At 35.6% G+C, this 26,952-nt stretch overlaps 1 protein-coding gene across 2 annotated transcripts in view; it reads right to left on the bottom strand.

The window, feature by feature from the left end:
• The window catches only part of LOC120526858 (alpha-parvin), a 218,531-nt gene that overhangs the window by 85,654 nt on the left and 105,925 nt on the right, over positions 1–26,952 (bottom strand). For both annotated transcript variants that reach the window (XM_039749979.1, XM_039749985.1), the window contains exons 2-5: positions 22,300–22,389; positions 22,150–22,220; positions 20,128–20,230; positions 17,801–17,941 (exon numbers count right to left, since the gene is read on the bottom strand). In XM_039749979.1, coding sequence (XP_039605913.1) covers positions 17,801–17,941; positions 20,128–20,230; positions 22,150–22,220; positions 22,300–22,389 — 405 coding nt within the window. The remainder of the gene's footprint in view (positions 1–17,800; positions 17,942–20,127; positions 20,231–22,149; positions 22,221–22,299; positions 22,390–26,952) is intronic.

Here is a 26,952-nt window from a genome sequence, read left to right as displayed (position 1 = left end):
GGACAGGCACTACTCCATCACTGAGTACCCTCTCATACAAAAATACCCAGGGCCAATCTGGAGTCACTTATCACCACACACGGAAATCCTAACTACATGGTAAGACGATTAGAGAAAAATTGGCAGGCACTGGGAGAACTTGCAAACACCACAGCATCTGACACTGGATTCAAACACAGTCTGCAAGAACTGAGATGACTGTGTATGTCCACTTAAAAAGAGTAAATTTAATTTATTACGTATACAACTCGTCATGAAAGACAAGATACGAGCACTCACAAAGAGTTTGCAGAGAATTAACAATGTTCATTAAAAGCATAAAATATCATTTTAAAATAATTAGTGAATTTAAATCTGTTCCATTGTGGTCACGATCACAGTTACAAGTTTCAGGGAAAATTTGAAAGTTACGTTGTATCATATTCATAGATTCAAATGAAAATGTAATTTGTAATTAAATGATTGCAATTAAATACAAAACAATTTTAATATTATACAGCATACTACATAAGGAGTACATCACCTTGGTATCTCTCTTTACAAGTAAAAAAACATTTGGAGATTCTATATAATTGTACTGTGTCAGCAACACTGATTTATCAGTCACCTATGAAATATGTCAATCAGGAAATATTTTTTTAACAAAATGATAAAAGACCATGTGGCAAAAATTAGTACAACCTCATTAAAATTACATAATAAAACTTTAAAATGCTTTGCTGAAACTAGTTAAGGGTAATTGAGCAGCAGATGAGTATTAAACCATCACACTCAAACAGGTGTAATCAGTTCACCTTCAGCTCAAAGGGAAATGTAACCCACTGAATTACTCCTAAACTTAAAGCTGACAGTAGCACCACATGGAAGAGAATTGTCTAGAGACTTTAAAAGGAAAATTATTTTATTGCACAAAACAGGGTGAAGGTACAAGAAGATTAGTGAATCATTTTTATTAAACAAAAATATAGTATCAAAAATGATATAGGGGAAAAAAAAGCATGGACTTGTGACCAGCACCCTAAACATTCAGGCCACCATCATAAGCTGCAACCTTGTAAGGAGTGTTATTTGTTTTTTTTGCAGATAAAGGAGCAGAAAAAAAAATAAAGCCAGTGCTTCAGAGTTGACGATAACTGTGGAAAGCCAAACAGGAGTGACTGTATCATCTCAAACAGCAAGATACAACTTGCATCGTAATGGAATTGTATGGCTGTCATCCATGTAGGAAGCCACTACTGAGGTCAAACCACAAGAAAAACAATTTAGACCTTATCAAGATACATATTACCAAAGGTGAAGACTTTTGGGAATCTATTCTCTGGTCTGATAAAACCAGAAATCAATCATTTTGGATCTAATGTTGCACAAAATATTATTAAGTATACCAAAGACATGCCGGTTAGGTGGATTGGCGATTCTAAATTGGCCCTAGTGTGTGCTTGGTGTGTGGGTGTGTTTGTGTGTGTCCTGCGGTGGGTTGGCACCCTGCCCAGGATTGGTTCCTGCCTTGTGCCCTGTGTTGGCTGGGATTGGCTCCAGCAGACCCCCGTGACCCTGTATTCGGATTCAGTGGGTTAGAGAATGGATGGATGGATGTTTAATAAATTTTATTAGCAGATGAGTCCTAAATGTTGCGATTTGACTTATTTTTATGATAATAGTGTGCTTCGAGTAGATTTACATTGAAACTCTTACTTTAAGGTTTGTGCTACTGGGATAAGATGCCCCCACGACACAGTAATAGACAATGCAGTTTAAGACAAATGATGAGAAACAACAATGGAAATTAGAACTATTCTTTACATCTTCATTATTTTGTTTCATCACAGAGAACAGTGGAATGCTGCAAAAATACTTTCTTACCCATGGTAATGCTTTAGGTAAATAGTATAACTGAATATATAATTAAAAACTACTCTGTGTGTGTGTGTGTGCAGTCTTTCCGAGCAATCTGATTGGTCAGTTTGGCTTTGGTTACTTAGTCAAATGTGATTGAAAGAGGAAGCACCAGGCAAGAAATGCTGAGACACACAAGGATACTTAACAAAGGTGTAGGAGGAATCATGAGGGTACACATCAGGCAAGAGATATCAAATACCTTTAAATTGATTCTATTTCCTAACTTTGACAGGTAATGTGGCAAGTTTTAAAATAAATGCTAATATACGAGGGACTTTCAAAGAGTTTCCGCACTTTTATATTTTCGGTAGAAACGATGAAGTAGTAATTGGGAATTAAAAAGTTAGTATGATGTCAGGAAAATTGCATCGCAAAGGAAGGTGACTATATAGAGAAGTGATGTAATTGTTTTTGAAATTCTTAATAAATAAAGTTAATAAAAAGTGCAGAAACTTTTGGAACGTCCCTCGTATATGTATCCCATCGCATGTTGGTTTTATGACTTGTCAGTCAAAAAAGAAGTCAATAATAAGACAAAAGCAGATTTAAAAATGTGCAATGCAAACAGAAATCTGCTGGATCTCCATATCTGTTTCATTTTAGGTACATTTTGATATATTCTGTAAATCACCTATTGCGATAGGCCAAGTCTGTCTGTCTTCATAAAACAATTTGGCCCCCCACTGATAAATTTTCTTGGAATGTGGTACGCTTATTCTTCATGGACATTTGTCAGGACAGTTCCATTTTGATGAAATGCCATGAACAGATCGAACCGTACACAGTTATACAATTTCTCATTGAAAAGCACTGGCTAACTTGCAAATTCATCCATCTAACAATGGAGGAACATTCTGTGAAACTTTCATTACGAATTAGCTTACTGTTTCAATTTTACCCTGACAACAGTTACACCAACTTGTATATTTTCCTCTTTTTAGCTGCTACTGATGGCAAACAAATCTGAAATATAGGCTAATAAAATGCCAGCAAACTGTGTGCACAGGTAAGGAAGTTGATGTCATGAGCAGCTTGAGCATGCACAGAATGGCAGTCTTCCATCTGCAAGTCTAGAGAGGTAAGTCCAGTCTTCCCAGCCTCTCAGGACAAGCAGAAGAGAATTTGCGCATCGTCACCTCAGCCTAGATGCTTTAATTTCTAACAAGTTTAGAGATCCTCCTATCAGTAAAAGTATAACATGCAAACAACAAAAAGAAAACATTATTTATATATGAACTAGCTGATTACGATTCGCTCACTGAGTGCAAGGGAAAAAAATAAAATGTAGTATATAAATTATTAAACAGTAAAACATTAACATGTAAAAAGTAAAGATACAATGAGCAGAACCGGAGTGCTTTCGGTTAAAGTACATTTTAAAGGCGCTATAACACAACAGGTAAGTAGCACTAACAACAGCTTAAATGTATTTGGATCATCTCTCGGTAGCAGATCCCTTGTGAAAGGCGCTACACGACCGTTGTGGTATAGAAATTACATTTTCTATGCAATCCTGCAAATTTCTGCCTGACAACCTTGCACTACATGGCTGTGAAAAATTATTCTGTGAAATGTGGACGCTGCCCTTCCATGCTTAACGGGCAGAAGGTCCAAAGAATTCCCAAGTACAAAACTTAACATGAAGAGGTCAGTACATCTTCTTAGATGTAAACCTTCCATCGTCTTAAAAGAATTCATCACAAAAGCAACAGTGAATGTTGCGGGGTTTTAGTGACCTGAACTCACCTTAAGGGACAGTAAGTAGTCGTGCAGCGCAATTTACAAAGAAAGTTTTGCTTCGATCACACTCATTTGCAAAGATTTCCACTCCCCCAGGAGCCCAGGTGGACTCGAAGTGTTACAAACAGTGCGAGAAATGAGGACGCCGCCCGAAACCACGAAGCTCTCGACCTGACAAAGCAGCCCGACATCCCATGCCTCCCAGCGTCCACTTTGTTCTCACGACCCCTCACCGCTGAAGGCAGAGTCGTCTTCACATTTTTTAAAGCTCTGTGCAGTTAGAAAGTAGAAAGACGCAAAGCTGTTTTCCACATCTCTTCTACTATCAAATACTGCCAATTAAAAAAAAGTTATAATGTGGCAGTTTCCGCAACAGTCACATGGACAAATAAATAAAACTTCTCTGTCAGAACGCACCTGGTGTTGGACGGCTCAGCGCTGGAGTCCAGAGAGGGGGGCTGGGAGAGGGCGACACGGGGCGCACTTCGATGGGATAGATCGGCGTGTCTGTGTTTACTTCTTTTCAATATCAATATCACACAAATAATAACAATTCGTAAAGACAATATAAAAATGGCGTCCACAAATGAAGTGATTAGTTCCTGTATTATAATATGTTCTCTGATCATACGTAATTTCCCGTTCGCGTGGTCATACGTAATTTCCGTTTCAAACGCAAAAAGAATTTTATATATATAGATGAAGTATCCTGTGACATTATGCATGCAGCAAATAAACAACCAGTATTAACTTTACACTAAATAAACTCAAAACACTATCATCATGCAGATCCTCTCTGATGATGATGATGATGATTAGATAAAGCAAGCATTAAACAAATGATGATGGGCTTTATGTGTGGGCATACATGTTACAACAAGTGTCCAGGTTTGGGACTTTGAAAACCTGGCCACCCTATAATTTACTATCAGAATGCCACATTCACCTGATATTCATAACAGTCACTCGCTCTTGTAAAGTTTGCCTTTCACTTCTGTTATTCCCAAAAATTTGTCAAAATTGAATAGCTTTGCTAGACTCGTTTAATGAAAACTGCAATGGCCAGGCGTGCTCAAGCAAACAAGGAAATAACATTTTTTTTATAATTATTATTTAATTTATGTTAATTGGCAATTGCAAATTGTGAGGGCTGTGTGACAGTGTGTGTGCGTGTGTGCGTGTGTGCGAGTGATAGTGGCCCCTATAATGGACTACAGTTTTGTCCAGGTCTGTTTTCAGCCTTTTGTCTAATCCTAGTAAGCCATGAAATGAATTGAGAATGTTCTAGAACTTACAGTATCTACTGAACTCAGTGTACTGAGGGCTACAGTGCCTGCACAGGCACCTTAATGTTACTCTATGTATGCATTTTCTTACATGTTTAAATTAGCGTTTTTCATGATTATAAGAAAAGTAAGAGGCAGAAAAATTGTTAAATGCAAGACAAGCAATAATTTATTATACAGTGGACTGGAAAAGTACTCAGACTTCTTCACATTGTGCGCACTCTTTTGTGTTGCAGATTTAATTTTAAACTAAAAATCAAACAATCAATCAACCAATCAACCTACACCCATTATGCCAGGATAAGTTCTAGCCCCTCCACAACCCTGAATCACAGTGCCTTCAGACCCTTGAAAAACTGTGTCATTTTAGTGCATACAAAATCCTACACTGAATTTTTGTTCCCTATGATATTTCTATATTAAAGCAGTGAAATTCAAAATTAGCTATTTTTTTATCTTACCAACAATAAAAAGAAAATGCTCTGCTTACATAAAAACTCAACAATAACAGCTTTTTTATAGTCTTTTATAGTTAAGTATGTTCAAACATTGCACTCTTTTTGGGAGTGGTTTCTCCCCATTTGTCCATGCAAATTAGCTCTGCATATTTATTAAAGGCTGTTTAGGAGTATCATTGTGCCATTACAGGACATTGCAGTTGCGAATCTGGTTGTTTGTGCTTACTGCTTTGTTTTTTTTCCTTTTTAAACATTTTTTGCTCTATTTAAGCATTTTTTTGCTCTGTTTGTGATTTACATATTGGAGCTTAGATACAGTGATTGGCTTTTTAGTTTTCATTAATAAATACTAATTTTATAAAGATTCCTAGAATTATCTATGCTAGAGTTATAGTTTTCTCTCAGTGAGACACTTGCAAGAGATTTGCTTCTTTTTTTTAACCTTACGGCTTATTTCCTGTTTGAGGCCTGGCTGGGACTTAAGCCTCCCATTTTTCAGAGGCAGGTATACCCTGGGTGAGATCTGTTTTGTGGGTTTTTAGAGGCCTTGGCCCTTTTCTATTTTGTTGACCCAGATCCATAACAGATGTTACTTTGGCCTTGTTTCTGATATCATTGCCCTGCTAAAAGATTACCTTTTGCACAAGCACATTTTTTGCCATTTCCACCATCTATCTTTCCAGATACTCAGTCTCTACTGACTGAAAAGTAGTGTCATAGTATTAGGTGTGGGCAGTGTCACAATTGCTTAAATTAAAAAAATAATAATTTGGGGTTTAATTTCTTCCAAATAAAATTATATCTGAGGATAAAATTTCAGTGTAGGATTCTGTTATTTAGTAAAATAGAAAACTGGTCAGAAAACTGGATAATTTTACAAGTTACTGTAAATTACTGTAATTTGGTTTCAGAATTGTATATTACAAAATTAGGCTTTGCGCCCTAGGAATCAAGTTACCCAAACTATTCTATAACATTTCAGTAATTATTTACCACACTGATGGTGATCTTTCTAATCATTAAATAGGCAATTATGATAGCAATTGACGAGAAGAATTCATAATTAATTGCAGAATTATGGTTTTTGAGGGTTCCTCTAGAGTGCCTCTTCCTCTTGCATGATTTGACTCAAAAACTAATTTGCACATCATCATCTCATAACTTGCTTACGTGTCAAGTTTAGTATTTTTCCATCCAGCCATTTCAAGTCTAGACTATCCTCATGAAACTGTGACACACAGACACACACCCATCATCATGATATCAATGTTTTTGGTATCAGGGACCCTAAAACTTCGAGATCTGTCAAAAACTACAGATTTAAATTTTTGACAAATCTAAAACTTTCACTCCTCCTCCATAGACAATAGATTATGATGGGGAGGGCACAAAGCAAAAATAAATATTAATACATGTATATATACTGTGTTGCTCTGCGTATACTCATACAATATAGATTTTTTTTTTTAACGAAATAAGGGTAGTGTGTTAGCCGAATATGTCTTAATGAGACACTTGCTCCGGGGCGCTGTACAATGGCTGAACCTGTGCTCTGACCCCAAGGGGTATGAGAAAACTGACAAATTCCTAATACAAGAAATTATACAAGGCAAAATAAAGAACCAAAAAAAAAAAAAAGATCTTGTTGTAGGATGAAGCGCTGTCCAATGAGTTTAGATTCATTTGCTCAAACTTGAGCAGATAAGATGTTTCAGTACACCTCAGAATTAATTGTGCAACTGCTGTTATCAATGAATATAAGTGTATCAGTACCTGTGTAGCCACACATGCCCAAGCCATAATACCGTAACACCATGTTTAACAGATGAGGTGGTGGTATGTTTTGGATCTTGGGCAGTTCCTTTTCTTCTCCACACTTTGTTCTTGCCATCATTCATAAATAGGAGGCTTGGTATAAGGACAATAACCTTAGCATCAATGTCAAAAAATTATTGTGATTGTGGACTTTCAGCAGACTGCTACTCTCCGACCTATCCTCTTTACGTCAATGGAGAGGATGCAATTGTCAACTGCTTCAAATATTTGGGGGTGCATATTACAATTGAACTCTCTTGGAGCTACAATATAGCCTGTCTAGTATAGAAGGCTCACCAACACCTCTACTTCTTGAGGAAGCTGAAGAAGGCTGGTCTGTGCCTCTCTATTTTGACCTCCTTTTACAGGTATGTGTTAGATAGCATTCTTACCTACTGTATTTCAGTGTAGTGCAACAGTTGCTCGGCTCCAGACAGAAAGGCACTGCAATGGGTGGTTAAGTACTGCAATAATATTTCTTTTAGCTATAGTTATCTTACTTTATTTTATGTATTGTTATTTCATTTTATTTTATTGTGCTTATCTGTGTTACTTTTATCACAAAGTTTATGAAGTTAAGGGGCTATCATGGGCACTGTTTAATTACCAGGACCCGAGTACTGAATTTTGTTTCAGTATATGGATGCTGGAATGACAATGAAAGATCCTAGATACAGATTCATCTTTGTGTCATCTGTCCACAGGACATTTATCCAGAATTCAATAGGCTCTTTCAAGTATTTTTTTTTGCAAACAGTAATCTTGTTCTTGTGACTAACTAGTGGTTTGCATCTTGTAGTGTGGTCTCTGTATTTCTGTTCATGACGTCTTCTGCAGAGATTCATCTCTGATACATCTGCGTCTGCCTCCAGAAGACTGTTTCTGATCTGATGGACAGGCATTTGGTGCTTTTTCTTTAACATAATGAGGATTCTTCTGTCATCAGTCCCTTTGCAATTACTAACCTCATCAGTGTGTCCTTTTTTCCTAATGATATACCAGACAGTTGATTTAGGTAATCCTAAGGTTTTACAGATGTCTCTAATGGTCTTATTCTTGTTTTTCAGCCTCATAATCATTTCTTTGACTTAAATTGGAAAATGTCTTGTTAAACAATGGCAACTACATACTCCAGACGTAGAAGCAAGCCTAGATATCTTATGCTTGCACTAATGAAGCAATCAAACACAACTGAGTACTCGCAAACACCTGTGACACCAATTGTCCCAAACATTATTGTGCCCTGGAATGGGGAGACCATGTATAAAAAGTGTTGTCATTTCTACATGGTGTGACTGAAACACGGGCAAATACCCTTAAATGAAAGCCTGCAATGTGTACTTTAAGCATGTCTGAATTGTTTGATTTGTAATTTTAAACTGTGTTGCAGAGAGTTAAATCAAGAAAAAATGCATCTTTGTTTGAAACATTATGGTGGGCACTGTATCTGCAAATCACTGACCTTAAGACAGAAAGGGAAAGGCTTATAAAGACAATTAGTTAACAATTAGTTATTAAACAGGCAATGTGAACAGCATTTACAGTATTTAGTACACTATGCTAAAATAACAATCTTCAGCCATAATTTAAAATATGAGACTAACAAAGTACAGTAATCCCTCGCTATATCGCGCTTTGACTTTCGCGGTTTCGCTCTATCGCGGATTTTATATGAAAGCATAACTAAATATATAACGCGGATTTTTCGCTGCTTCGCGGGTTCTGCGGACAATGTGTCTTTTTACTTCCTGTACATGCTTCCTCAGTTGGTTTGCCCAGTTGATTTCATACAAGGGACGCTATTGGCGGATGACTGAGAAGCTAACCAATCAGAGCACGCAGTTAAGTTCCTGCCTGATGAATGCAGTGTTAACCATGAAGTCTCATCTCGCTCATTCAGCATCAACGTGTTTCGCTGTGTAAAGAGTTGTGCTCTTTTGTGTTTATCGTTGTGCATAGTCAAGCCCTTCATTATGGCTCCAAAACGATCTGCTACTGCTTCAGGGGCCGTGCCCAAGCGCAAACGGAAGATGTTAACGATTGCCAAAAAGGTAAACGTTTGGATTTGGATTGAAGGCTACGATTCTTTTTATTTAAAAAGTAGGAAAGGAATATAAGATCTACGGCCGCAGTGTCCTTTTAACCAGGGTGCAAAACAAGTTGTAAGTGAATATAATAAGGCAGTAGTCTGGATGGAATCTGCTTTAGGGATTTGGATTGAAGACTGCCAGAAGTAGAACAACGGCAGTGGTACACAATCGCCTGAAGTGGCTCCTTTAAGGGCTGTAACGCTCTCCTTTGTTGTGCAGTAAAATAAAACTCATTGTTATCGGACAAGTCATCGTGTCATTGTTGGTGAGTAACCATAATTAATTTTCTACTTACAGTACTTAGTACATGTATGTACGCTTAGTGTCACTGTACACACACATTTACTGTATACTATTTTTGTTGCATTGTACGTATTTATTGCTGGTGGCATGTCTATCGTAATGGCTGTAACATGTGATATCGGAGACACTCAATATCTTTAAAATAATATTTAGGTTTTACTGTATATAAACAGTGTGTTTATATACATAATTTCAATGAATCTTACCTAATATCTAAGAGAATACAAAGGGATTATGCTGTATAACTCTGCGGGGAATATTTATAAACAGTGTGGGAGAGTTTATAAAGGCTTAAAATATATAAAAATAACCATACAAACATATGGTTTCTACTTCGCGGATTTTCACCTATCGCGGGGGGGGGTCTGGAACGCAACCCCCGCGATCGAGGAGGGATTACTGTATTCCTAATATTGGCAGGCTGTGCATTCCAGTATGGGACTCATGTAACTAATGTAGTGTTTTTACATGTAGTGTTAAATAAAAATGCAAACGGTACTTGTCTCTTTTTGCTACATAGTTATTGAAAGTTCAGAATTTGATATGCATTTAATAATTAACTTCAACAAAAATGTTCAAATATTATATATATATATATATATATATATATATATATATATATATATATATATATATATATTTTGGCACTGATGAAAGGAAGCTTTTCAAAGCCACACTATGAAAGTTAATCATTTGTAGACTCTGAGTTGTAATGTTTACCTTTGCAAACCTGTGGGATGCACATTGCTCTATTTAATAAGGCCACGTGGAGACTGTACTGTTTGATGGTACAGCTATTACTTTGTTTATTTTATTTTTTTCAATCATGGTGTCAATTATCCATGCCTACATATTGTAAATTATTAATCTGTTGAAAAGCTTCTTCATTTCTGCCTTAACAATTTCCTGCTGACAACCTCCATAAGAATTTAATTTCACAATTACTCCATTCAGAAAATCTAAAAGATGATAAAGCAGTAAATATAGGTTAAACATTTTCTTAAAAATTGTCCATAATGTGCTGCAGTGGTAACTGTTTGTGTTTCATGGCTGCAGGAGACATTATCTGTGCAAGTGTGGACTTTGCTCTAGGTTCTCCTGTGCTCCTCTAATATCCCAAAGACTTTTGTATTAGTTAACTGGTAGTTCTAAGCTGGCCATCCTATAAGTGAGTTGTGAATACTGGTAATCTTAAAATGACATGAAGGTTTTTTGTGGTCTTGCCCTGTGACAGAGTTCAGTATTATTTTAGATTGTTATGGTCTGAAATGCAAAGCTATAGAGGATTATTTAAAAAGCAAAACTAAGGTGCAGCAAAAATTATGGCTCAGTCTCTTGGTCTTCTTTTATTAAACATTGATCAGATCTAAATCTAACATTAGAATGGCTTTGATAAGAACAGATCATTTAGCTCTGCAAAGCTTATCAATTACATTTACTGAATTTTTCCAAAACAATATTCACTTGGGTTCACTTTCTACCAATCTACTTGGTAACTTATTCCAGATATCTATAGGTCTTTGTGTTAATGTAACATTTATCCTTAACAAGTTTTCATGTTTACTTTTTCTTGTAGAAAAACTCACTGTAGAAGTGAGAGGTGGGATCCACTACACTAATCTGCTTCATAATTATGAACACTTCATTCATGTCAGCTATTAATCTTCATTTACTTGAACTGATAAGATTCAGTTCCTCCAGTCCTTCTTTGTAGCTCATATCTCACAGTCCCAGAATAAGAGCACAGTAATTGCTTCCCTCTTGACATTCTCTCTCTCTCTCTCTCTCTGAAATATGGAAACCAAAACTGCAAACAACATTAATAAATGGATAAAATGAAACTATTTCATGCATACTGAGGAAATGGGAGCTCATTACCTAAAAACTGAAATTAAATTGCTCACATAAAGGCAAACACATGCTCACAAACACAAGCATCCCAAAAACTGGGTGTAAACCTGACCCATCAATATTTTCAGTGGAATGAAAATTGCCTTCACTGTCCTCATTCTCCAACGCTATTCACATATTGGTAATTGCTGATCCTAGCAACCTTAACTTCATTCCAGGACAATACATCTGGTAACATGATTAAAAAAAACTTGAAATTCTTTTTTCTTATCGACAAAGAAAAAGTTTCCATTTTTGTTTTGCTCGCAATTTTATTTACTTGGAATGTATAACTCCCAGGAGCATCCTACATATAAAAAAATTAAAGAATATATAATAGCACACACAACTTTAATTATAAGTTGATTGCAATAGACAGCTGTTCATGAAGCTGCCCATGTACAGGATTATTATTTCTTATTGGGTTTTGAAGTAGATTGCTTTCAACAAAATTGCAAAAACACTGTGACATCATCCCCCTCCAACAAGCAAATGCATCTTAAAAATAAGTACAGGTTGATGGAAAAAATTGCAGAGCTCTGAATGTGACCATCAAAAAAATTCTAAGTCCAAGAAATAGTCTGTGTTCTATCTTAAATCATTTTTCTTTGGGTGAATGCAGAAAATGTGGACAGAGTGCTTTTCCCAACATGAAGCTTGGAATGAATGAACTTAAACTTTAAAGAAATGAGAATTTCACTTCATGATAATAGTTACAAATACAGTGGCATGAAAGCCACTAAAACATTCTACTCACTTGATACTTTCAGTGTTTTGGATTAGCATACATAACTCAAAATGTACTATTTTCCAAAAGGTGAAAAATTTATGTAAGTAAACATGGAAAAAAAATCCAACCTCTGCAATCATTTTAAAAAATGTGTTCAAATAGGTATCCCTAAGTATCATCAAAGCAATTTTTTTAATATTCCCTAACTCCTAAAGGGAAAGTTCACCCTTTGTGACATTTTGGATCATTATAACACCTGACCCGGCCAGTGTCATTACTTCAAGCTGCTCCGTATATGGTGCTTTGGAATTTTCTCAATATATTCAAAATGGCCTAACTACCTTATAATGTGCATAACAACAGTTGTTGAAAGCTTGACTGCAGCCACCAAGACAAGCAAACTCCTCCATGGCCCTAAGAAGTCATTTACCTTTGTTAAAGTGGGAGAGCAATCCCAGGCAAAGGCAGTAACAACAGGCCTCTTCCACACAGCCTCTGACTGGCAGCTGCAGGCTGACTTGGGAAACCAACTAAAGTTCCCTCAGCAAATTATAACAACAACACTCTGGCCAGACATGACCATTACATCTGAGGCCTCAAAACAGCTGATCATGCTGGAACTAACAGTGCCCTGGGAAGAACGTATTGAGGAAGCTAGTGAGAGGAAATGCACCAAGTACCAGGAGCTGGTGGAGGAGTGCAGGGGTAGAGGCTGTAGGGTACTCTATGTGCCCATAGAAATTGGTTGAAGAGGATTTGCAGGACGCTCACTCTGTAGAGTCCTCACACGGTTGGGCATAACAGGAGCGGCCAAGAAGAAGGCCATTAAATCCACAAGTGAAGCTGCTGAGAAAGCCTCAAGGTGGCTTTGGATGAAGAGGGCCGATCCGTGGATTGCTACTGGGACACAAGTTGGGGAGTGATCAACCCCGGCTGGGTCACCTGAGCAAGGGTGTATGATGTTGCAAGACCCAAAATGCCCGATGACCTCAGGATACATCACTGATGATGTGTCCCAGTGCATCCAGGTGATGTTTCTTATATAGACAATACAAAGAAGCTGGGATGAAATCATTTATTAAAATACTGGTCTTCAAAACACTAAGAAATTGCTGGGGTGCACGTTGACAGGGTAACACCATCACACTGGAAACTGCACTGCAATATTTTGTTAATCTCTCCATGTCAAAATGTAAGCAACAGAAAGGATGAATCCTCTGAACTACTGATATAATATGAAAAAATATTGTAACAACCCTTAATTAACATAAACTATTTCAGCCATGGGAAGGATCCCCATGTGATAATGTGTTTATGTGAAGTTTTGACATTGAATCAGTTTCACTGAACAGTGAAGGGATTAGATTCTTATTAATAGGACAAATTTATTTCAGATGAATTAATCTGATTTCCCTGGGGTTTTGTTTTGTCCATTACAGTGTTTATGTTGATATGTGTATTTATTTATGCAAATGCTGCTTTTTGCAAGCCCCTGTCCAAACTTCCGCTTTTTTCAGAAACTATTGCGTAGATCTTTAATCACTCACTAGCGTAAGGTTAGGGACTTTGGTGTATTACTGTAAAGGTGTGTTTGCACAGCAGTGGTTTCCTGCATTATTTTGGCATCTACGTTAAATTCAGCAGTGAATGCACAACACGGCAGTTCTGTTGTAAAGTCCATTCTGTCACCATGGAGGAGCGCAGTGCGTGTTCAGATGTGAAATGCTGTTTTTGCCGGGAATCTCCACGTAAAACTAGTATTTAATGTATCCTGCCGATCGCACGTGTGCTTTGTAAGCACTTTGGTATGGAGGAATATTTCGGAGGAAAAGTGGTGACCCTACGCTGGCTACTTATACAGATCTATGTCCTTTGATTCCTCAATTTGAACAAGCGAGGCAGGCATGCTTTCAAAAAACAGCAATGGAAAACGTAGTTAGTGCATATTAAATAAGCGCCCAGTATTTCATCTGCCCCCGACGTATCGTCATGAATGTCAAAGTAGTGGCAGAGCTGCTAACACCAAAACACACTTCACTTGGCTTAACACAACTTCTGCATAAGGTAAATGACCAGCAAACCCATGCTGAAGAGCACATGAAAACATAAACACACCAATATCAAAAGCAAAATGACATGGAAAACAACATGTATTTTAGATAGCAAAAGTGTAAATAGATGATTCAACAGTTATGTGTGTGTGCGTATATATATATATATATATATATATATATATATATATATATATATATATATATATATATATATATATATATATATATATATATATATAACACTTGTATAATACACATACGCACATGCATTAATGGCTTTACACATATTATTTGAGTGGTAATCGTTCAACAGTGTGACAACTGTTGCAATCAACTAACAAACAGTATAGTTAAAATTATGTATTTTGTTATTCTTTTAGTGAAATTTTGGGTAGTAATAATTATTTGGTACAGAGTTTACCTTACTTTGTTTTATAGCTAGCATATCTGACATTACTTTATATGGAAGTTGATTAATATTTATATTTGCTTTATTAAGAATAGCTTTCTAATTGATTAATGCATTTTTAATATGTATGACATTCTCAGCACATTGTAACACATCTATGCAGTACTCCAGTTGGATGCATTATCCAGTTTAAATTTAACACTGGATGTGTCTGTCCAGGGTGAACTTTCACTTTAGTTTATAACATTCTCTGTCAGTGATCAGATTAATGTAAGCACCACTATGGTTTTAGTTTTGAGGCTGTATATGTAAATTTACTGTTTGAAAATCTTCTAAATACATAACTTTTTGTTTTGGTCATGTTTTTATTTCAGATGTTTAATTCTCAACAAAACTCAATACTGTGCTGCTACAGTAAATTTTCCATGTAACAGGATCAGCCAATGTTATCCACAATTAAACAACAATGGCCAGGGCTTTTTATTGAAGAACTTCTTATGATGTTACAGAGCTCAAGAGGAAATGGAGAATCTACTAGAAAAACAGGATATACAGGTAGGTAATACATCTAAAGTAATTTTACCAATTTATCAATTTCAGAGTAATCTAGATTTTTCTTTTTAGCTTCAGCTTAGTATTATATGTGTATCATAAGCTAAGCAATCTCTTTTTCCTCCATTCATTGACCTTATCTTGTGTTGGTTTTGTTTTTCTTTTCTTTCACAGACCACAGACTTAACAGCGCACAGGAGAGACACTGTTCTTCTGAGTCTTCCCTTCTACCTAAGAGAGCTGGACTCAATTTCAAAAACATCCTGGTAATATGATTTTCCTCATTTTCTGGTGCATCAGTTTGGCATTTTATGGGGGGTGTAACTTGCATTAATACGCAGAACTTGATATCTTGTTACAGTGTATGTGATACTCACGACAATGGTCATTTTATGAAGTGTCTAATTGTATTTCATGTCTTTTGTAGAATTCTGCAAGGAACATTACAATGGGAATTTTAGAGTTGGTCAGGAATGGCGTCCCTTCAAGATTGCTGTCCAGTGCAGTAAATGCTGTAATTGTCCTTGAAGAGGAGGTGGTTATGGAGAACTTGGGAAAGTTTACAAATGCCTTTACAATCGTGTTTAGCCCACTTTATGCCAATAACATGAACTATCGCGAGGACCTTAAATACACATTTGCAGTGGTCCAGAAAGTGTTCCAGTACCTTGGAAATTACTACACTGCTAGAGTACAGTCTCTAATAAACAGACTATTTCCAAATGTAATATGATTTTCTTTGTGACACTTCCAATTAATTTTGTCAGTTTGGGCACCTGCTTTTGAAGAGAAAAAAAAAAAGTCTTTGATCACTGTTTTAAAAAAAAATAGTTAAATGCAATTGACTGTTAAATAGTCTGTTGTCTTATTTGATTTATTCATTTTCTAAATAAGTCTCTAAATCTGGATTCTGTCACCATTCTACTGCTCTTACATAAAGCATTCTTTCTGTGTAGCTTAAGTGCACAGTAATATTGCAGCTGCAAAGTTATAAATGTTGTTAATAATTTAAAGTGATGTGTCAATAAAACATTTTAAAGTATTTTGTTTTTGCCCTGCATTATTCGATAAATTCTGTATTAGTTTTAATTTGTAGAGCATACAATTTACAGTTGGGTTTAGTTTTTGATACTGGCTTTGTAGTTAACTAAACTAAACAACAGTATTTAATACAACACAGAATATGTAATTAGAACAACAAGCTGATCTGATGAGTACCAAATATTTAACTGACACAACTTATTATTGTTATTTGAGCCAACATGGCAAGGATGTCAACACAAATCAAAATAATCAATTTACACAACTTTAACTAGGAGAACTAAAATTTTTGAGTGCAACAAGTAACGAGAAAATTTTAAGTTGGAAAGGACACATTTTTTTTACAGTGTATATAAGCAAGGTAAATTCCTCTACATGGTTGTGGGCTTACTCCCTACGATATGATGGAGAGATTACCACTAAAGGAAGACCTTTGCAAGGTGGAGGGGACAAATTTCCTCAATGATCCTTACGTGTTTTTTTCACAAGTAGTATACTTATGGTAGGGATGCCATTCTACTCTTGGAGGTGGTGTTTCCTGGCAAAAGTGCAATGGTTACGAAAACCATGTAGGTCAGTCAAGTTAAGCCCAAAGAATATAAAGTGGAATTCCACAATGGGCTAAACACCCAAAAAAAATAAGTGTGGGGGTGGAATTTGATGCCAATTAGATAAGAGATACATGTGAGTCAGATCCAGGGTTTTACAGAAATCTAAAAAAAAATCAAAACATGTTTGACCCATTAGGCTGAAATGCTGCAATACAAGTATACAAAAATAATTAAGCTGAAGTGTGAAGTATGTCAGTTATGCACTGGTAACCCCTTTGCTTTTTATAGGTTGATTTTTCAAACTTCTGCCAAAGATCATTGAGCATCTGAGTATCTAGTAGCAAAAGGCAAATCAGGATTTGAAACCATGACAGTTTGACTTTTTCTTCACTGAAGCACACAGCACGTCTCCTGTGGTATCTGTCAAGTAGAAATTGCTTTCTTTTTATAACAGTGATCTTCAAACTGAAACTGTGTCCAGCTGATGCTCACAATTATACCACAGAAGCATGTGGTTTTATTGAGTTGTGCACATGCGTTAAGACTCATTTATCAGATTATGCCTGAAACTAGAAAATGTAACAACTACTCTTGCAAAAACTTCAGGGGGCATTTTGTCTTTTATCTTATGTTCAATATAACTGCCTTGTAGAAATTCAGAGCTGTTCTACTGCAATGCTTCTATAGCAAGGTGGTTAAAAATTTTACATATATTAAGCACAATATATTTCTGTAAAATAGCTGATGAAAACATGAAAATACTATAATATCAGTCATAGAGCTTAAACAGCAATATATAAGAACATGTATTTAATTATAAAACATCATTACATTATTCAAACATGCCAATCAATTAATTTCACTCTCTAGGAATACAACTTGGGAAAGTAATTACTCTATAGTTTTCAGGGAATCAACTTTATGAAAACAAGTGTCTCATTTAAAATCTTTTAAATATGAAAAGCAACAATGTAAAACTTACAGTCCACATTCCATTTGATGCTCCTGGTGGACACCTTAAGTGTGTCGTTGATTTTCTCTAAAACAGTCTGAAGCTTTTGTTTCTGTGCAATCTCTGATTGAGTCACTTCAGCCACATTCAGTCTCTCTCCCTCCAGCTTTTCTAGAAACAAAATAAAAGTGTCATGAAGAAGCAACAGCACTCTGCAACAGAGGAGTTATTTTTCAAACTCAATAAACAAACAGAATAATTATTACATCAATACTTTAAATTTAATTTGTTGCACTAACAGGAATGCAAAGACAAGCTCACTTGGAATTGTTTTAATAGGAACAATAAGAAAAAATACTGATCATGTTTACCCACATATGCCAAAAAGGCAATTCTGAGTAAAAAAAGTTTAAGTACTCTACCTATATGGTTAATGCTTCTGCCTCACAACTTCAGGGACCCATGTTTAATTATGAGCTCTGTGTCAGAGTATAACTGAGTAAGAAGTGAGAAAAATGGAAAGATTTTTGCTTTAACTGAAATGTTTTGTGTACAACATTTAGAGCACTACCTTATTAAATATGCATAAGAATGTTATAAAAGGGAGATGCCTGCTAAAATACTGCAGTGAAATTTACTTAACAGTGGATAAACATAAACTTAACAATGGATAAACATAAACACAAACAGAAATGAAACCTGCTCTAAGTTAACTAAATGTTGCAGAGCCTGGTTGTCCTGCTTTAGGATCTTCTTGGTATGATTAATAAAATGCTAAAATAGTTTTAAAAGTTTAATTATTTCTAACAAAAAAGACCTTCACAGCTGAGAATTGTTAAAGTAGTAGCAGTGGTAGTACAGGGTGAGTCAAAATTATGTTAACATTTGAATGGTGGAAACAAGTTAATTCACAAAACATACTTCAGATGTGAAAGGTGATTTAAACGAATGTCTCAACCTGTTCGCCATCATGTTCAACACATATACCATATGTGGCACATAAATTGTCTACAAAAATTGTATACAAGTATGTACATAGCAGTACTATAAGTGTTAACATAATTTTGACTCACCCTGTACTAGATGAAGTTGCATGTAGGTGGGGCAAAAGGGGTGCTAGAGGAATTTCAGTGTTACTTCACATTTCTCCCACTGTTACCGGAGAGATGTGTACTGGCCTACTTCACTCATTATCTATTCTAGCAAGTGGTTAAATATTCTTCTGTGCATTTCACAAAGCTGTTATAATACAGTGTAAAATTGACTTCAACCAGTTCCTAGAATTACCTATAATGGAAAGATGTGGAACATAAAAGAATTGTAAAGCAAAACACAGAAAATAAATTTTACATAACAAATTGCTCCTTCTAAACATACTAGATAGTTTCACTATTTTTTAATAAATTTACAAGTTTAGCTGAGCAGAACATTTATAATCAGTACATTTAATAAAATCTTAATATTAATGATGATCATTTTAATACTCTGTAATCTAAGTTATATAAGCAAAACCTGTACTGTATATTACTTTGGGGTAAACAAATTAACAAACAGTGCATTTTCACAGTAAGAATTTTGGTAAGTTAATTGCCTAAACTAAAATTCTTTCAGTTCTCTTGACTATCTGTTACTAATTCTTTCCATTCTCTACTTTTTTCCGAATTATTGACCAAGCTATCACTCTGTCCATGGAATTATACAGTACATCAGAGTATTAGTCAACCTTTGGCATCAGTGATTACAGACATATTATCAAACCTTCAGATGAATGTATCAACATTGTGGGCACTAGTGTGGGCTGAAAAATATTTTAGGGCACCCAAGAAGTGGGTGACCAGTTGCCCTCAATCAACCGTATATTAATACGGCAAAGGGACCCAGGAGATTTGTCTTTTCCACACAGTAATCAGAAATGTTAACATTTTCCTGTTCTATGTCATACTTTGCATTAGATTGATTTATCTTACATTCCAAAATCCGGTCTCAGTTTACTGACAGATATAAATAAACTGACGTTTCACAAATTCCACTTTTGAAGCAGTGAATAATGCATGCTTGTAAATATTGTGTGCTTTGGTCATTATTTTATCATTTTACATTTATAAATCTGTGTACAAGCTCTCTGAGTCTATTCTTACCGATGAGCACTATATAGAGATAAACTAAATTGAAATAAATGTCAAAGGTCAGAAATACTAGCATAACAATAAGGCATGGCACCTTGAATAACTACACCGAGTAAATAATAGAAAAACACAGCTTTTTTCATCAAAACAAGGCAGTATGCACTTGTACAGTTCAGTTTCATTTTGAGTACATATAATGGAGAAAAGATAATGGCAGATAGGGGAAGTTACCAAATAGCTTCTGGAGCACTTGTCCATCATATAGATCCTCAGCCAGATCCTTGACAATGATTCTCTCACCAACTAGCACATCATTGATCCAGTCTATTAACACCTGCAGAGATACAAATGAGGGAGATGCTCAGTCATTAAAAATAGAAAAATTTTTACACCTCTCAAAGAGATAAACATGACCCATGTTCTTTGTTTTTAGGATGATCTTCCCCCAAGAAGAGAGCACTAACAAATATATAGCCATTAAAAGAATGGCAAGTGCTATATTGATTTTCATTAACAGAAGGTTTGAGTGGCAAGCAGCAAGAGGTGGGAAACAACACAAGTGCAAAGAATGTCTTTATCTTTTGTCATCTATGCATTTTGTCATTAAGTTTGAAATATTATGCCATGTTTTTATGTTGTATTATTTAGAAATTGAATTTAATTACATAAGTCACTTGACTGCCAGTAAATAACAGCTTCCAACAGCTAAATTCCTAAACAAAAATGTGCAATAAACAAAAATCAAAAGGTCTGACATTCCAAAAATCAGCATTTTCAGACTTTCAGGTTCTACAGCAATGTACTTACATATGCAGAATATCTGCAATAGAACTGTTTTGGACCAACCAGTTTAAGTATATTTATAAAAATTGTTATCTTGACACAAATGCACACTCTGGCTTTCAGTTAAGCAAATATAGTATAATGGTTTTAAAAAGGGGGCTACACTGAAATGCAATGACTTTACATTGACATACTGAAATCCAGTCAGAACATAAAACACAATATATTATAATGTACTTCACTGACACATCAGACAGACTGGTGAGCATTACTTCTGTTCTAAAAACAATACAGGGAGTCCTCAGGTTACAACGTTTCGACATACAATGTTTCGAGTTTACAATGCTCACTCCCATAAAACTTAAAAAAATTTAGACATGAGTGTTTTGGTTTATGCCATTAGCATCGTACTTAAAGACTACGTGGGTGAACTAGTTTGGTTGCGTGCAGCGGAAGAATACGCAGTAACGCAGCGTATGAATGAGGGAGTTGGCAAACTAGTTTTGTTGTGCGCGGAGGAAGTGTTCCGTTTGTGTGGCTTTGTTTGGCTACTTTGTGGCCCTTATCATAGTTCCTAAATGAAAGTCAAAGTCTGGTAGTGTTTCGAAGAAGAGGGAAGCCATCACGATGAAAGTGAAATTAGACATTGTAAAGAGATCAGAAGGAATAAAGGTAAGGAATTTTTTTTACACTAATTTTTTGTCATTTTTTCTGTTACTACAGTACAGTGTACAGTACAGTATATTTATGTCCTTTTCCTTTTCTGTGGCTTAGTTGTGTTTTTATGTTCTATGTTGTAATTTTGCAAATGTGTCAGGATAGGTAAGTGACTTAGACTAAGGTGTGTTTCGACTTACACCAAAATTCAGGTTATATCACTGTTGTAGGAACGGAACTGTGTCGTAACCCGAGGACCCCCTGTAGTTCTTTTTAACAATTATGTAGTTAATTCAAATGACAAATGTCATGTTTGTTTTCTCCTTGCCAATCTAAAAATAAAATAATCTAGTTTAGTAAAAATATGAATGGAGCGAGATTTATACATGTAAATGACCAAAATATACTAAATTTAGTGCTTACTAATAAATCCTTCTCATTTTGTTATTAAAAAAAAAAAACTAATTGGAGTCATCACCAACTGGAAGCTAAAAAAATATATTTTAGCAGGTAGTCTTTCCAATTCAACATTACATGCAAAGGTTATAAAATATGGACCAATGTAAAATACAATTCTTGTTTAAAAGACCATTACCTCATTTCCAAAAAAAAAACAAAACAGAAAGAAAAGTATGTTTGCATTTAACATTTGTGCTCCATTTGTCAATGCAGTGGTCACCAGTTCCATAGCTATTTCACATTAAAGCTGTAATCAGCAACTTATAGCAACACAAAACAATGCAAATACCAAAAACAGAATATGTACTTTTATATTCCCCACAGTAATCAAAAAACTGGACAATATATGGTCACCTTCATCAGTTCTTGAAGCTTGGGGTCATTTTTTGAGTTTGGGTCAACCATAGTTCTGACTTCATTTTCCTCTGAAAAACAGAGATTTCATAATTACAAAGTGCTCTTATAGTCTATAAATAGAAAAAAGATACAAACTTCATGCCTTACCTAACATAGTATCTTCAGGATCGAGTTCAAAGGGAATTGGACTAAGAGGTAGATTAATGGCATTGATTCCTTCTTCCTGCAGCTCAGACACTGTAATAAATATGAAAAAGTCATTAAGAACACAGTTTTTACTTTGAAGCATTAAACAGAATGCACTGTAAAGGCAAAGACAAATAACATTTATTTTATATGCTACCTAAAGTCACGTCTGTTACACAAATAAAAATAATAGGCGATTTTTTATTCATCTCAGTGTCCACAAATGGTACATGATTTTCCAAATGCTCATCGAGACAAATGGTCCAAGAATGACTGTCACAAATGCTACTTGTTGCAAACAGTATGAGGTATTACCAAATACATTAGTACTGTAATATGTTTTTTTCTTTAGTTGTGTGAGATGTGTTTTTATTCGGAAACGCTGTGTATTTCAGCTATGAGCAACAGAGAAATAGGTAGTAGCCAGCTGTAGTGCAGACAGTGAGTGCTTCCCCATTCCTTTACCTTGAAGCTAAGAAATGCACCTTTTAATGTTATACTTCTTTTAGATGACAAATGACATCTGTTGTACAGGTTAAATTCCTTCACATCTTTCCAATAGCATCTTTTGTTTTGTAAATGTGTCGATCAGTACAAGCAGCCTGCTATACCCTCCCCCCTGGTCTGTTACAGCTGTTCAGACCTCAGTACTGGTAACAAAACAGTTCCCGAAGCAAATAACAGGAATCTCAAAAACTTCCCGTCTTACTCAAAGCCTCTCCGGTGGCAAGTACCCTCACACCACACTACATACCGCTTTGTTTTTGATAGCCGTGAAGTCTAGCTCACGCTGAACCATATAGTTTCCTTTCATTTAGTGTACAAAAAAGACATTTTTCCACCACTACAATATCAAGTGGCAAGGGAATGGATTGAGGGAAACTGACATTTATTTCCAGTACCAAAAATCTTGAAATGCTTGTGGCATACCACTTTAAAAATTGGGTATTTCAATACTTCTCCAGTATTGGTATATTGTACAACCCTAATGAAAGCATTACATTACTATGTATATCTCAAACACTACAATGTATATTAATCCACTACAACATTCAAACCACTGACAGGTGAAGAGAATAACATTGATTAACTCATTACAATGGCACCTGTCCATTGTAGTGAACAATGGTGCAGCAAGTGGACAGTGGTGAAGGTGGTGTTTTGGAAGCAGGAAAAATGAGCAAGCCCAAGGATATGAACGACTTTGACAAGGAATAAATTGTGATAGCTTGAAGCCTGGGTCATAGCATCTCCAAAATGACATGTTCTAGAATTATTTTGCTGTTATTTCAAGTTACTTTGCTCTTTTTTTTGACCTGAAGTTGTTCAGATTTTGATCTGAATTCACTTGTATACTGTTTACTGTATAATGTTTGGATATTAAAAGTATAGACATTTTAGGCTTTAAGTTTTTTATTCCAAATCAAATCACCTATTCTTCTTACATAAAAATAATTTATAAAAAAAAAAGCATTTGTCTTTCATAAGAAAAACTAAAAAATATATACCCACACCTACATAAAAATTATCAGTAATCATTTGTTAAATTTCCAAAATACAATTTTGGGGTTGGGGCTTTTAAGAAACATCACTTTTATTTGTTTCTGCCTAAGCAAGGTTCAATACGTAAAAAATTAAAACGGAATAAATGATGTAATTTCAAAACATTCAATTCCTGGGGGACTGGGTATGCAAAGAAAACAAATTGGGAGCACCTTGCCTATTGATATCAAACAACATTTGGTCTCATATGTGTTAGAAGTGTAATGTACTTAAGTATTACTTTTATTCTGATAGGTCTACCATTATCCCAAATCATGCTGTGTTACTGTTGTTACCAGTAGCTGAACTACAAGGTTGTATTCTAACTTTGCAGCATTAGGTGTACATTAGTGGATGGCCCTGATCTGATTGTGTAATGCTTTGGGGGACATCGACTTAAAAAGATTTTGGAACCCCAGCATTGTTTAAATTTAGTCAGACGATACTTGTATCAAAATATTTCACAGTAAAATAAGAAAATGTATTTAGAACCAAGAAATTATAGGTACATTGTTTAATTAGTCTTTAATTAGTCTTAGTTTTTTATTCATACTTTTTAGTTACACAAGAGATAAGTCACTCTTTAAAATCTGGCTTAATTTTTAAGAAAATCAAACACAGAAAATAAATTTGTTTTGAAAGTACTGATCAGATTGTGGGATGAAGGAAGTTATATATCTAGTCTTTTGTCCCAGTTTATTGTTCTGTGTGGAAAAAACAGAACAATCAGTCCATAAGCACATACTAGAACAGATGAGTAATATCAGAAGGATGTCAGATGGGACACAAGTTAAGACATTTTAGAGAATGCAACCACTTAGTCTTGGATTTGAAATACATTGTCCTGGAGATTGTTAGTTGGCATCCAAGGGGCAGTGACTATGAGAGAGCTCTATTATGTGGAGAAGCTTTATGGATCTTTTACTTGGAAATGTCAAAAACAGATTGGTCTACAAAAATCATTAAGCATGGGATGCTACCTTTGACATTTACGCACTTCAATGCACCTTCATTTGTCGACTTAGCTTCAACGTAAGCTATATACTAGTGGGCTCAGTGTTATGCTCTGATCTACATGCTCTACAGAGCCTACTGTCACTTGGCCAAAGCCATCAGTACAATCATGATAATGTTCTCTGACACTTTTAACACCATCCTGCCTCACCTACTGGGGAAAAAGCTCAACGTTTTGCATCTTGATTATGGACTACCTGACCAACAGACAGCAGTTTGCGAGGCTCAGGGACCATGTGTCAGAAATGATGGCATATAATACTGGAGCACCTCAGTCCAGTCCTGTCCTGTCTCCCTCCCTCCCTGTTTACTCACTACACAACTTTCTTCTAGTACAATTCCAGCGCTTGCCACCTACAGAAATTTTCAGATAACTCCTCTGTCATAGGCTGTATTAATAATGGAGACGAGACGGAGAGCAGGAGGCTTGAGAGGACTTTGTCTTGTGGTGCAGAGAGAACCACTTGCAACTCAACATCAGCAAGACAACAGATCTGGTGGTGAACTTCCGGCAAGCAAAACAGTCTCTGAGACCAGTCACCATTTAGGAGTAGGACATAAAATTGCTGCAGAGCTACATGTGCTGGGGGTTCACAAAAATAGCAAACTGAGCTGGACTGACAACACGATGGCACTATACAAGAAGGGACAGAGCAGACTGTACTTCTGTAGGAGATGGCTAGAAATGTTCTATCAGTCCGAAGTAGCCAGTGTATTATTCTATGCTGTGGTCCCTCAGGAAGCAACTTGAGCTCAAAAGATGCACAATACCTGAACAAACCTATTAGGAAAGCTGCACCATCACAGGCATAACACTGGAAACAAAGAACGCTGCTGTAAAAAAAAAGAATGGTGTCAAAATTGGATGCATTCATGAAAAAGCCGCTTTATCCCCTCCAGGAACTGCTTGCTTGGAGCACTTTTATTCGCAGGCTCATTCTATCATGGTGTGCTAAGAAGCATCTCTGGGGATCTTTTCTGCCCGCTATCAGGCAAATCAGTGCTTCCTTGTGATGTCTCAAGTTAAATACTGATACTTAATTTTGCAATTTCTGCATAAAACAGTTATTATATATTTATGTTGATTGATTGCATTATTTGTCTTTCGAGTCTGTATTTTTGTTTTTTGTTTCTACTGCTGTATGCATTTAAATTTCCCTTTGGGATTAATAAAGTTTATCAAATCTAATCTGATGTTATTGTATTAAATGCAAAGATCACTGGTCTCTTGAGAGTTTGTATGAGTAAGTATGTGGATTATACTTTGGTTTCATTTATCAGTTAGTGTTTAAACATATGACTGAATACTATGAGTATCTTCTCACATTTAACATGTACAACATTGTTTACTTTTAGTTAGTTCTAAGACTTACAGCTGGAATTACAACATCGCTACCTGTGGCATCTGTATCAGAATCCTGACTATAATTTAGGTACCTGTATCTGCATCATAATCTTTTATTATATTTAGGTACCTTTACACTCATCTTCTTATACTGTTTTTTATTTTGCTTCTGGATATTTCAATTTCTTAAGTTATTTCTACTGTGTACCGGTATGTGGAAACCTATTCATTTGTTTTTTTTTTTTAGATATGGTAATCTGGATAGCTTTTACAGGAATGGATACTCAGGATTTATGTGACATATTGCTCAGTCAGGAGTCTTCTTTCAACAGGCATTAATACATAGTGCTGATATACATCTGAAATTTTGATGTATTTACCTATTTCTCATTACACAGTTGAGTCTGATGTGTGTGTGTCCCGTCTGCTTAGTGAACACACCTAAGCTCTGATTTTCTGGGATTTGGGGTATTAACTTCATTATCGAGGGCATGACTATTGCATGAAAGTGTGTATTTTTGACAAAGATAAATGATAAATCTGGCACCTGAGTTTTAATATCATTGTGATTTATAGCAGATTTGATATTGTTCTATGGGTCTATGTATTGATGATGTATTGGTATTAAAATGTTGATGGTTTTTGGCTGTTTTAATCTAGTTGCATTTAAGGTATCCATAGTAGTGTTATAAATATTCATAATAGTTTTTTAG

Source organism: Polypterus senegalus, chromosome 1 (assembly GCF_016835505.1).
Source record: "Polypterus senegalus isolate Bchr_013 chromosome 1, ASM1683550v1, whole genome shotgun sequence".
NCBI classification, from domain to species: Eukaryota; Metazoa; Chordata; class Cladistia; order Polypteriformes; family Polypteridae; genus Polypterus; species Polypterus senegalus.
Note: the sequence above shows the minus strand (reverse complement) of the source record. Positions and strands in the feature narration are given on the sequence as shown.